The sequence below is a fragment of the Canis lupus genome, chromosome 5 (assembly GCF_011100685.1).
Source record: "Canis lupus familiaris isolate Mischka breed German Shepherd chromosome 5, alternate assembly UU_Cfam_GSD_1.0, whole genome shotgun sequence".
Classification (NCBI taxonomy): Eukaryota; Metazoa; Chordata; class Mammalia; order Carnivora; family Canidae; genus Canis; species Canis lupus.
Window position 1 is genome coordinate 15,027,226 of NC_049226.1, and position 13,762 is coordinate 15,040,987.

At 41.1% G+C, this 13,762-nt stretch overlaps 1 protein-coding gene across 4 annotated transcripts in view; it reads left to right on the forward strand.

Annotated features, from left to right (window-relative positions):
- The first annotated feature begins 487 nt into the window (after positions 1-487).
- Positions 488-13,762, forward strand: part of DDX6 (DEAD-box helicase 6) — a 32,420-nt gene continuing 19,145 nt past the window's right edge. Inside the window, exons 1-4 of one of the 4 annotated variants that reach the window (XM_038535973.1) lie at positions 488-551; positions 3,552-4,025; positions 7,535-7,598; positions 8,354-8,458. In XM_038535973.1, coding sequence (XP_038391901.1) covers positions 3,826-4,025; positions 7,535-7,598; positions 8,354-8,458 — 369 coding nt within the window. In that variant the 5' untranslated portion in view covers positions 488-551; positions 3,552-3,825. The other 3 variants (XM_038535972.1, XM_038535975.1, XM_038535974.1) reach the window with 3 other exon arrangements.

Genomic DNA, 13,762 nt, shown 5'->3' on the forward strand with positions numbered 1-13,762 from the left:
GCCGCGGCCCGCGGGGGACGTCAGGTCAGCTCTCCCGTCCCCGAGCCGCGCGGCCCGGACGCCGCGTCCTCGCTCGGGAACAAGGCGCCCCTCCTCTGGTCACAAGCCCCGCTTGACTTGCAGGGCCGCCTCTCCCCGGCCACCGTGTCCCCACTCGTTTCTCCTCAGCTGTGGAGAAAGCTAGCCCTCCGTCCCACTCTGAAAGGAACCCGTGTCTCCCCTGCGAGTCTCCGTCGCCCCGGTCGGTGTGAGAGCACCGCCGTCTGTTTGCTCCTCGGGGAGGTTCCCCGGCCAACGCCGCGCCGGCCGCGAAGCCGAGGAGGCCGTGACGCCGCGGCAGGCGCGGCGGCGGCGGCTGCGGCGGCGGCGGCGGCGGAGCTCTCGCCATCTTGCGTGGAGGAGGAGCCGCGGCCGCCGCCATGCGGACAGGCAGGGGGAGGGGGAGCGGAGGGGGAGGGGGCGGCGGGCGGGCGGGGGAGGGGCAGAGCAGCCGAGTTAGCTCAGCCCGGGCGGCGACTCCGGCGGCGCCATGAGAGCGGGCAGCGGCGGAGGTAGGGCCGGGCGGCCGGGAGAGCCGGCGGGCGCGGGCGGCCCGGGAGCGGCCCCCGGAGCGGGGCGGGGGCGGGGGCGGGAGGAGGAGGCGGCGGCAGAAGCGAGGGGCCGGGTGGGGGCGGGCGGAGGTTTCCGAGGAGGAAGGAGCCGCCGCCATTTTGGGAGCTTCGAGTCAACAATAAAGGACCGAGGGTGCCGAGCGGGAGTGGCCTCGGCGGTAGGACTCGGGCCCGAGCCTCGGGGAGTGGGGTGAGGTGGTGGGGTCGAGGTCAGCGGTGCGGTCGGGGCCGCGGGGAGCCCCTCGGCCGGCGGGGGGGGGGGGGTGCTCTGAGGCGGAGGCCTGAGGCCTGGCCGGGTCCCGGGGAAGAAGGCGGGCGGCGGGCGGCGGGCGGCAGCCGTGTGGGGCGGGGGGCGCCTGAGCGGAGTCGAGTATGGGGGTGTCCTGCGCGGCGGGGTCCGGAGAGGGAGCGGGCGAAGTACTCGGAGGAGCTTTGTGGAGGACGAGGGGACCTGGGTCCGCAGGGGCGGCAAGGACTTCGGGGGATGGCGGAGGTTATAGGGTACGAGGCGGCCCTATAGGGGGCGGCAGGGACATGCAGCGTCGGAGGGCTCGATTTGGAGGAGGACCCGCTGCTGCTGGCTTGGAATAAGGCCTCGTAGGTCGGTAACAAGAGGGTGATTATGGAGCCCCCGAGTCGTGGAGGAAAAGGAGGGGCTTTCTGACTTAAGGGTTTCTCTTTGGGGCCTTCTGGGGGTAGTCCCTATTGTTTCCTGCCCGCGGAGTTGGTTCCCTGCTCTTGTGGCGCAGCTGCGAAGATAGGGCCCCAACCCTTTTGTGTTTATGGTCACAGGGGGCTGGCTGACTTGAAGTGTGTGGTTTGGGGGGGGGCGTGTTGGGGAGCGAGAAATTACCTCACAATCCGGGGTTCGAATCATTGGCTTGTCCCCCCTCATCCTTCACTCCCTTTTCTCTACCACAGCCCTCCCACCCCCTCCCCCGTTCCCCTCAGAAGAAAACAGTCCCTCCAACTTGCAGACCAAGCTTAGAGAAACTGCGCTGCATTTGCAAACAAAAGCTCTTGTCTGAGATGACGATACTGTTTTTGGGTGTGAAACTGTCAATTGCTAACTACACAATCTGGGAAGTGCTGTAATTAACTCCGCCAGGGGCTCCTCCCAACTAGTCTACGTTTCGTTCGTATTTTTGAAAAATGTAGAATGTAACTTGCAAGTCTAAATTGGGAAGGGGTAGGAGGAATATTTCCTTCTCTGAGACATAAAGCTGCAGTGCAGGTTTCGGTTCAAGTAAGAAGGGAGTAATAGTCCTATTTTGGATCTAGGGAGATGAGGTCTTAGATTAAGAGAGAGCTCGTGGGACGATAATTTATCTTAATCTTTAGAGGTTGCCCTCTTCATCTTACGGATTTGCAAACAAGTCTTGTGTGAACTCCGTGATATTGTTGATCATAATATAAACCTGTCGATACAGGGAACAATTTACCGCCTTGAACTGAAATTAGGTTGGCTGTTAACCACGGTCTGCGTAAGGCATTAGATTCTAAGAGACTTAGAAATGTACAGCTTTGTGTATATGGTAATCAGGATTTGCTTCTGAGCAACTAAATATTCAGTTTTTTAAAAAGTCATAACCAGTTGTCTTGGAAAAGATTTATTGTTTTGGAATCTTTGGTGTTTGGCACACAAAAAAATCACCATCAATTAATAAACTAGTGTGTATTTTTTGGTAAGAAATAGAAGAGTTAAAAAAGCACAAACCTAACAGTACTTTATTGTCCATCCTTTGTAAATTGTTTTTACCTACTACTTTTCAAAGTAAGAATTTGATTTTTGGGAATAATTAAAAACGGAGGTTGACTAGTTCTTTTTTAAAACAACTATTTAGTACTCTGGGTTTCTTGGAAAATTTGGTTAAAGTTGCTAGTCTGTTTTAGGCTTTCACAGATTTTTTTTAGAACAGTTTCCTTTTGTGTTTTTTATCGATATTTTTTGATAACAGCAAATATTTTAAGTTAGGATACACTTTTTTGGAAAGTGTTATTAAAACGGATTTAGCTAATAGTTTTTTTTAGTATTAAGTTAGCTAAAGATTCTCTTGGCTGTTTCTCAAGCAAAAGATTTTGACATGGAGACCTGTCTCTGTTTCAGTTACTTTTTTTTTTTTTTTTTTTTTTAAGATTTTATTTATTCATGAGAGAGACAGAGAGGCAGAGACATAGGTAGAGAGAGAAGCAGGCTCCATGCAGGGAGCCTGATGTGGGACTTGATCCCAGGACTCCAGGATCACACCCTGGGCCGAAGGCAGGCGCTAAACCGCTGAGCCACCCAGGCATCCCTGGTTACTGTCTTAAAGGGCAAAATTTAAGAGGGAAAAAAATATTTTTCTTCATAACGTTAAGCCTCTGTAGTTGAAATCCATAAAGTCACAAATGTGTATTTTTGCCCCAGAAAACATAAAGTTAAGTCAAAAGCTCAATTTCAGGAATTCTCAGTTGCTGTCAGAAATAGAAAAAAAAAAAAAAAAAATGAATGGTCTTGCCTTGTTCCAAGATATGTAGATTTACATTAATAAAATTGTGTGATACTTCATTGAGTTGTAATGCAATTAAGGGTAATGAATCATTGACTTTTAGAGGTGGCAGGGATTTTTAGAGAATTCATCAGGGAGGAAACTGAAGGGAAGAGATTGCCATTTGACAGCTAATGCTAATTTAATCACAATATCTTTCTACCTAATCTTCTCTGGGTTGCTTTGAACTGACAGTTTAAAATGTTTGAGATTGGTCTCAGTTGGCTTGGGTTTTTTGAGGCAGTTCATCTTTTCAAGTCTCTTCCTAGCCTGGCGAGTGTTTTGGTCTAAGTATATCTGTATTATTTCTTTGTAATAGAGTGAGTTCCTCTAAAAGGGTCCTTCTTAAAAGGGAAAGTTTTTTTTTTCTAACTTTCCTATGTTTGCTAATTAAACTTTCTCTTTGTTTCAGATTGAAGTGAGTGAATTCAAATATATAATTCAACCTTGTTAGAGGGCTTTTTAAAAAATAAAAAGTTGATTCGGTGCATGAGAGCAAGTTACTGCTGCATACCGTTCAGAGACTTACAGGTGCTTGCCTGCATTGCAATAAAGGACTCATATATTGAGCAAGACTTATATTTATCTCTTCGTTTTGGAGAGCCTAATAAACTGTTATTACAGTTTCTCTACTGACTTTCAAAAGTTTTGAAGTTTGAAAGAGACATCTTTACAATTAATACAGCATGAGCACGGCCAGAACAGAGAACCCTGTTATAATGGGTCTTTCCAGTCAAAATGGTCAGCTGAGGGGCCCTGTGAAGCCCAGTGGTGGCCCCGGAGGAGGGGGCACACAGACACAGCAACAGATGAACCAGCTGAAAAATACCAACACAATCAATAATGGCACTCAGCAGCAAGCACAGAGTATGACCACCACTATTAAGTAAGTGTTCGAATAAATAATAAACAGGCTTGTTAGACCAAGATTTCTTTCTGCTACTTTGTTGTTGACTACTTTAGACCTTGTTTTAACCATTTTGTTTGCAAAGAAAGTACAGAGGACTGTTTTATGGGTGGGTATTTGCAATTGAATAATGTATTTTTTGTCATAGTTCAGAGTCATTAGGTAACAGACATGATATATATTTTGTATACATTACTTTTTGAAACATTTCTGGCTTTCATCAGCTCAGATTCATCTTGTTTTTGCCAATATGGCTTTTTCCCTAGTGTTACAACTGTATTTTACCTTAGTATAAATGGTAGTTAAAGCCAATTTCAGTTTTTAAATTTAAAGACTGGCCCAGACTCCTGAATCCAGACATATACCTCACTGATAGATATTTATCCATAACTTTTTTTTTTTTTAAGATTATGGGACTTTAGTTTTCTACTTTAAAAAAAAAAAAAAGGCTTTCTCCTTTTACACACAGAATTACAAGCAGTTATATATCATAAGGTTTTCAAGATTTTGAACTCTTGAAATATACAAGACTGAATACTCCCAAGTCCCTTTGTTGACTAAAAATTTAAGAGTTTCATCTTATTACAGAACATTTTTTTCATTTAAATTTGCTATTTGTCGGGATCCTTGGGTGGCGCAGCGGTTTAACGCCTGCCTTTGGCCCAGGGCGCGATCCTGGAGACCCGGGATCGAATCCCACGTCGGGCTCCCGGTGCATGGAGCCTGCTTCTCCCTCTGCCTATGTCTCTGCCTCTCTCTCTCTCTCTCTCTCTCTCTCTCTCTGTATGACTATCATAAATAAATAAAAATTCAAAAAAAAATAAATTTGCTATTTGTCATCTAAGTGTTGACTTTAAATTATTTGAATGATAACTGTCACTCTAAAGATTCAGTTAATGAATAATCAACATAGAAGACTCTTGATTCAATTTCACATTTGGCTTTGTTGTTGAGTCTAGCCATAGAGATTGATTTACTCTTGAAATCTTTGTATGTTGAAACATACAAATGTTGAAACTGGTTCCCTGAATTAAAGTATATGTTATATTACAACCTAGATCTTTTCTATGCCTAAAGAGTACTTCCTAAAGAAAAACTAGCATTTAAAAGCTACTAGACTATCATACAGATGGTTACTTTTTTTTTAAGATGGTTACTTTTATTGATATCCTAGTGACCTCTAAGAGTTAATTCCCAGTGGAATTGGTTTGATCATTGGGAGAATTGGCATGAGTGCATTTTTTTTTGCATATTTTAAGCTTTAATTAGTATATAAAGCAAGAATATTCTCTAAATTGTAGTTTGTCTTGACAAAGTATGATTTGGCCAGCAAAATTTAGGCTATTGTTAAACCTAAAGCTGTGTTATTTCATTATTTTATGCTTAAATTCTGATTTCAGACAATAGATTTTGCTTTTTCTTTTTTGCTCTGCCTGGGATTAATGATTTCTTTTTAATTCTGTGGGTTCTTTAAATCTCATACTGTCATCTCTTCCACGAAGGCTTCTAGGTCCCATCACTGTCTTCAGAACTCCTGTAATATTTATCTCTATCACTTATTTCACTTTCTCATTTTAAATAGTTTGGGTCTTTTATCTCCTAAGATTATAAATTCCTTGTGGTAAGATTTTCCATTGTATTTCTGCAGCTGTATTCACTTTATATTGAATATGACCATGGCAAGCTGGCCTACTAGGATGTTCAACTGACATTTTTGCTCAGAAACTGCTGGTGTGTTTTATAAAGGCGTAGGTGAAGGACTTTGGTACCCTTGGAATTGGTAGCAAATAGTTATCTCTGTTAGAGTATCTACCCAAAACTATGTGGGACCAGGACGCCAGGGTGGCTCAGTGGTTGAGTGTCTGCCTTTGGTTCAGGGCGTGATCCTGGAGTTCCGGGATTGAGTCCCACATCAGGCTCCCTGCATGGAGCCAGCTTCTCCTCTCCCTCTGCCTATGTCTCTGCCCTCCCCCCCCCCCCTCTCTCTTTGTGTCTCTCAGTGAATAAATAAAGAAAAATCTTAAAAAAAAAATTCTGTGGAACCTAGCTTTAAATGAAGTAAGTGCTCATCTTCCTAAATCAAGACTTGAGATGTTTTGGAGTCTCTGATTATATAAGAGTTGCTATAATGAAATCAGTAAGAAAAAAAATTTTATTTTAAAGATTTTTATTTCTTTTTTTATTTTTTTATTTTTTTTAATTTTTTTTTTTTAAGATTTTTATTTCTTTATAAGAGAGAGGCAGAGACATAGGCAGAGGGAGAAGCAGGCTCCTCACAGGGAGCCCAACGTGGGACTCGATCCCAGAATCCTGGGATCACGCCCTGAGCCAAAGACAGACGCCCAACTGCTAAGCCACCCAGGCTGCCGAAAATCAGTGAAAATTTTTATTTAAAAATGACACAATTGAAAGCATTATCTGCTTTATTGGCCAATTTTTTCTTATTAGATGCTTTGAGTATTATTTGAGGTTTTTACCTGACCGAAAAGAGTTCTACTCTATTTTCTTGGTTTCTCTTTCACGGTTTCAAGCATTCTCAGTAAAAAAAAGTTGAGAGATAGTGAATAACAGATGATCCTGAGTTCTTTTTTTTTTTTTTTTTTTAAGGATTTTATTTATTATAACAAGGGTGGAGGGGGGACAGACTTCCCACTGAGCATAGAGCCCTGATGTAGGGCTTCAATCCAGGACCCTGAGATCACGATCTGAGCCAAAGTCAGACACTTAACCAACTGAGCCACTCAGGTGCCCCCTAAGTACTTACTTTGCCAGGAACTATACTGAGTGCTTTATGTAAATTATTTGTTATAATTCTGAGCCCCCTTTATAATTCAGAGAATTGGAGGCTTAGAAAAGGAACTGCTGAAAAGTCACAAAAATAATTAGTCAGGGCTTAACTTTGGTTCTGAAACTTTAGACCCCTTGGTTTTAACCAGTCACCAAAAGTTAGAAACTCAGATGCTTACGGGAGACTGCCAAATGAGAAGGTACTTGCTTTATTTAAAGGAGTCTGCTGTTTGATTTAAACTCCCAGTTATTAAGCTCTATCAAAATGTTGACATGCAGAAGTTTGGAACTAGTGTTGCTAAAACTCCTGCCCCACCACCCAAGGAAAGCCAGAATCTGAACTTTCATATGAAATCCCCTAATTTTTAAATGTTAGCAGCTAATTTAAATTGAAAGACTATGTCAAATAAAACATAGGGGTTAGCAGTTTTGACAACAGTTGCGCTATATATTATACTGCTTCTCTTAAGAGGATAGGTGCCTTATTCCCTTCTATTCTTGATTTTTTTTATCCTCTCTAGAGTGTTCTTTTGTAAGAAGAGCAATTTTTGTAACATTTCTGTTAACTATTATAAAGTAAATGGCAATATATTAAACTTAGTTTTTTAGAACCTAGTCGTAATTGTAATGAATCATCTTTGTATTATTAGAATAGTAATGCTATGAATTCTCATGCTTCAACATTACTATATTCTCTGTAGACCTGGTGATGACTGGAAAAAGACTTTAAAACTCCCTCCAAAGGATCTAAGAATCAAAACTTCGGTAAGTTGGTTATAAATTCAAGTGGAAAAGTGGTGTAGAAACTCTAAAAGTGAAGTAGTTACTTAATAATAGGCACCGTCTTTACTCTTTGGTTGAAATGGTTGAAAGTGTATGGATCATATAGGATAAATTGCCAAAAAATTTTCACTGTTTGGAGGAATTCTATTAATAATTGTAACAATAATGTGTCAGTATTTATATACATGTATTTTATCTAAGCTCTGGAGTATTTTCATGGTTTGCAAGGCATTTTCTCAAAATTTCCTCTTGCTCCCAGCAACACAGTAAGATTCAGGTTAAATATTATCCTTATTTTATGAATGAGGACAAGGAAGTTGAGAGGTTTGTTCTCTTAGCCCAGTGTTCCCAACTGGGGGTGACTTTTGTCCCCTAGTGGGCACTTAGCAGTGGCTAGAGACGATTAAACTCAACTAGGGGGGTGCTGCAAGGATGGCCCCTTAAAACAAAGAATTTTCTGGCCCAAATGTCAATAGTGCTAAGTTGGAGAAATCTTTATTTAGAATAGGATATTTGCAGGCAGTGAGTGGTGGAGCTAGGGTTTGACTTCCACTCTTGTGAATTACAAACCATGACACTTACATTTTAGCAGTCCTCAGAAGACTATGATCACAGGGTGGCCTTTCCCCAAAACAGTTTTTTAAAGGGATAAAGAATAAATCTCTCAAACTTTCTTAAGCAAAGGAACACAATTGTATTCTGTTATTTTGTTTAATTTCTTTTGTTTGTCTGACTAGGATGTGACCTCCACAAAAGGAAATGAGTTTGAAGATTACTGTTTGAAACGGGAGTTACTGATGGGAATTTTTGAAATGGGCTGGGAAAAGCCATCTCCTATTCAGGTATGTTTCTCCTTTTCATTCGCATAAGATGTTATGAGTTATGTGTTCCCTACTTTTTGATTTGTGTGGATGATGTAATTGACTTTTTTTTTCATGTGTATACACATGCACATACACACTTTTTAACATTTTGAAGATAAGTCACAGAATCATGGCTCATTACCTCTAAATACTTCAGTGTATGTTTTCTAAGAAGATTTTTTTCTTTTTTAAGTAAGCTATAGAGATTATTATTATCATATATTATTATTATTATTACAGAGCTTACTTCTTGCCCAGTGTGGGGCTTGAACTCACAACCCTGAGATCAAGCATTGAATGTTGTACCAACTGAGCCAGCCAGGCACTGCTAGGGATATTTTCTGGTGTAACCGTAGTACAGTTAGCTTTGGTCAATTTAACATTAATACAGTATTTCTATCTTATCTCTCATTTGTAATCTCATTTTTAAGTGACCCCAAAATGTCCTTTTTAGCATTTTTTTTTTTTTCTTTCCCTACAGGTTGCATCCTAAGATCATGTATTGCATTTAGTTGTGTCTCTAACCTCTTTCAGCTGTGAGCATTTCCTTAGTTTTGTTTTTTGGTCTTTTATGACATTGAAATAAAAAACGCAGTCCTTTTTTCCTAATAGAATATTCCTCATTTTGTATTTGTCCCATGTCTCCATTTGATTAGCCTCAAGTTATGCATTCTTAGCCTGATTACTGTAGAAATTATGTTATGGCCTCAAGGTACCACATTTTGAGGTATATACAGTGTCCCATCTACTTCTCATTGGTGAATTTAGTTTTTTATTCTTTTAATTTCTTTTTTCATTGGTGAATTTAATTTTGATTATTGTCTCAAGGTGGTGTCTGATTTTTCTACTATATAATTAACTACTTTCTCCCTCTTTTCCTTGAACTAATAAGCATCTATGGGGAGCACTTTAAGACCCTGCCGGTATCTTACTCTTCCATCAAGATTTCCCCCTACTCTTAGCATCCATTGGTGATTCTTGGCGTGATCTGATCTTTACTGTGCTAGCACTCCTTCCACATTTGGCCTTGTAAAGAAGAACCTTTCCTAGCTCTTTGTGTATTTATAAACTAGAAGTGTGGACTCTCAACTCTCCCCCCCCCCCCCCCCACCCCGCCGCTGTGGTTTTTTTGTGCTCATATTGTTCCATTTTTGGTCATTGTGAGCTCTTTCAAGCTAGTCCCTGTTTTTGTAATGTACACACATGCACACTTTTTTCCTGTTAGACTATTTTTTAAAGATTTTGTTTGTTTGTTTATTTATTTATTTATGAGAGACCAGGAGAGAGACACAGGCAGAGGGAGAAGCAGGCTCCCTGCAGGGAGCCCAGTGTGGGACTCGATCTCCAGTACTTGGCAATCACACCCTGAGCCAAAGGCAGACACCCAACCACTAAGCCACCCAGGTATCCCAAGACTATATTTTAGAGCAATTTTAAGGTCACAACAATTGAGCAGAAAATAGAGATTTTCCATTAACCCTCATCCCCACTCATGCATAGCTTTCTCCATTATCAACATCCCTCACAAGAATGATGCATTTATTACAATTAAGGAACCTCTATTAACATCATCCAAAGTTGACAGTATATATGAGGGTCTAATCTTGATATTGTTCATTCTATGGGTTTGAACAAATGTATAATGACATGTACCCATCATTATAGTGTACAGAGTAGTTTTACTGCCCTATAAATCCTCTGTGCTCCACCTATTCACTCACTCCTCACCTGCCCCACTTCGTTTTTCTTGAGTACTTTTTTGGTACATCGTGGTGCTGAGATTATCTATACCTATCTTGTTCTAGTCTTGGAATCAGTCTTTCTTCCAAGGAGCCCTGGTTAGTGGCATAGTAGTATTAGAGTCTTAAACCTGGATACTAAGTACACTCTATGCTCCTTGGCTCTTTCAGGGAGAAAACAAGGAAATACATGTATGTGTGTGTGCACATACATGTAGACATAAACATGCATGTTAATTAAAACTGTTGAACCTAAGCTTTAATAAGGACAAGTGCCCTGTGCCATCATTGAGTATTTTTTCATTGAGCAAACATGTACTGAGTGGTACTGAGTGATCTAGAAAATGTTAGACACTGGGAGATGTTATGAACAAGATACATTTCCTGTCCTCATGGTCAGGTGGATAAGATAGCTAATGGTACAGATAATTTCAGTGTGATATAATGAGCCCCTCTGTAGTTGAAATTGCATATATATGTAGCCATTAAAGGAAGATGGAATAACCTAAAAAGAGTAATCCATATTCCAAGCAGAGAACTCTGGGATAGTGATGCCTAGGGGTTCTCATCTTTGTGTGCCTTTGTGAATAAACTAAGAAGTTTGTTATGGTTGGAGAAAGTATTGAGATAAGGTATACATCAGATATGCAATCTGAGTGCATATATTGAACATAGTTTTCTGTAATGCAGTTCATGTTAATCCATTTTATTTAAAGGGATGAAAAATTTTATGAGAGTCTTCTACGGTAGGGACTATATCATTCAACTTTGTATCTCCAGTACTTAGCAAAGTGGATAGCAGGAAATGGGCCCTCATATATTTAATAATATTTAGAATGCTTTGATGAAATTATGGTTGACATGTCTGCAGGTTAACTTGGTCTATAGAACTATTGAAGAACTAGTCTGCCAAGGCTGAATCCCAACTCCACTCCTTTCTAAGTTGATTATCTGAGATCTCTGTCTCTCTCAGCTTCAGTTTCCTGGCCTGTAAAATTGATATAATAGTATATTTCCATGGAGGAGTTGTGAAGATTAAGATTAATGCGATAATTCATTTTAGTATGCTTGGTAGGGGCAGCCCCAGTGGCTCAGCAGTTTAGCACTGCCTTCAGTCCAGGACCTGATCCTGGAGGCCCCGGGATCAAGTCCTGTGTCGGGCTCCCTGCATGGAGCCTGCTTCTCCCTCTGCCTGTGTCTCTGCCTCTCTCTCTGTGTCTCTCATGAATAAATTTAAAAAAAAAATTTTTTTTAGTATGCTTGGTATAATGCCTAGTAGATGATAAATGTTGTACAATTGTTATGGGTTATTATTCTGTGTAGTGGTTTTATCCAAAAAAGAGAGGGGGTTAGGAAGGAATAAATTCCTCTGCTTTCCTTTAAAAAAAAAAAAGAAAAGAAAAAGAGATTGAATTAAGTCTGCTAAATGAACCTTTTTTTTTTTTTTTTTTAAAGACTTATTTATCTTTGGAGGGAGTGGAGGGAGGGGCAGGGGAGGAAGGCTTGATCCCATCACCATGATTTGAGCTGAAACCCAAGAGTCAGACACTCAACCGACTGTGCCACCCAGGTCCCTTAGCAGACTTAATTCTTTCTTTCTTTCTCTTTAAAAATTGTATTTATGAGAGACAGAGGCAGAGATATAGGGAGAGAGAGAAGCAGGTTCCCCACAGGGAGCGTGATGCGGCACTTGATCCCAGGACCAATCCCTGAACTGAAGGCAGAAGGCAAGATGCTCAACGACTGAGCCACCCAGGCATCCCATCAGACATAATTTTTAATAGACCCTTGCTGTCTCCTCTTTCCCACTTTTGTATTAGAATTTTTTTAAATTATTTTTTATTTATTCATGAGAGACACGGAGAGATACAGGCAAAGGGAGAAGCGGGCTCCATACAAGGAGCCTGATGTGGAACTCGATCCTGGGACTCCAGGATCACACCCTGGGCTGAAGGCAGATGCTCAACCGCTGAGCCACCCAGGCGTCCCTGTATTAGAATTTAAAATCGACTTTGTTATTTGCACTTTCAGTATTATATAACATATAGGCAGTTATCTTTTCAGCCGCTTAACCAGTCTCACATTTAGCTTTTACCATAAAGTAAAAGTAATAAATAATGTCCTTCACAGGTTCTGTGAGGATTAAATGTAATGTGTAAACAAAGTGTTTTGAAATAGCAGGGTAGTGTACAAATATAAAGTATTATTTTAGGGATCCCTGGGTGGCGCAGCGGTTTGGCGCCTGCCTTTGGCCCAGGGCGCGATCCTGGAGACCCGGGATCGAATCCCACATCGGGCTCCCGGTGCATGGAGCCTGCTTCTCCCTCTGCCTGTGTCTCTGCCTCTCTCTCTCTCTCTCTCTATGTGACTATCATAAATAAATAAAATTAAAAAAAAAAATAAAATAAAATAAAGTATTATTTTAGATGCCTAAGACCACCATTTACATTCTTTTTCTTCACTGTTGTTTTGCCTGTCTGTGGAAAACACAAAATGTTCCTTAGAATTATTCAGTGTAACAAACCATGAATATTAGGATTTTAGAACCAAGAAGAAATTTAGAAATCCTGTAGTTAAAATCTAACCTCATAACTGGCTGTCTTCTATTCATTCTGTGCTTCTCTACTTTCTGTTTTCCTGTTGTTTTTAAGGTATTCTCTTCCATAGTATTTCATTTGCAGGTTTATCCAGGTATTTTTTTTCCCTCAAATACAGAAGCCTTCTTGATCAGATAGGTGTTCTCTGCATTTGAATCTTTTTTTTAAGAGATGGTGAAACTTTGTTGGCTAGATTATTGGACAATGAGTCACTTAAAATTATATCCTACAGAAAGAAGATTTTACATTGACAGGCTGGAACCAGATATCCTACAGCTTGCCCTCACACATCTTTCTTTGGTGCAGCCATCTGTGACTCTAGTTCTGGTTCTGAATGCTGTACCCCCTAGTTAACATAACTATGCCATTCTAGAGGCTCAGCTTTGGGATACCTGGGTGGCTCAGTCGATTAAGCATCTGCCTTCTGCTCAGGTCATGATTTGGGGTTCCTGAGATGGAGCCCCACATTGGGTTCCTTGGCCAGCAGGGAGTCTGCTTCTCCCTCTGCCGTTTCCCCCAACTCGTGCACGTTCTCTTTCTCCCTCTCATGAATAGTCTTAAAAAAAAAAAAAAGACCTATAGCTTTTTAGGAGCACAGACATATTTGGACAGGCTAAGAACCTGCTGTTTTATTCTACTTAACGTTATGAAACCTTTACAGAGTTGGTCCTTGAACAATAAGGATTTGAACTGCATGGTTCCACTTAGCCACAGATTTTTTTACAGTACTGTAATTAACATTTTCCTTATGATTTTCTTAATAACATTTTCTTTTCTGTAGTGTACCTTTTATTGTTTATTTACATACAGCATACACAATGTGTTGACTGTTTACATTATCCGTATGGCTTCCTTCCATTTCAGTCAACAGTAGGCTATTAGTAGTTACATCTTGGAGGAGTCAAAACTTAAACGTGGATTTTTCATTGTGTGGGCCCTCAGTGCCC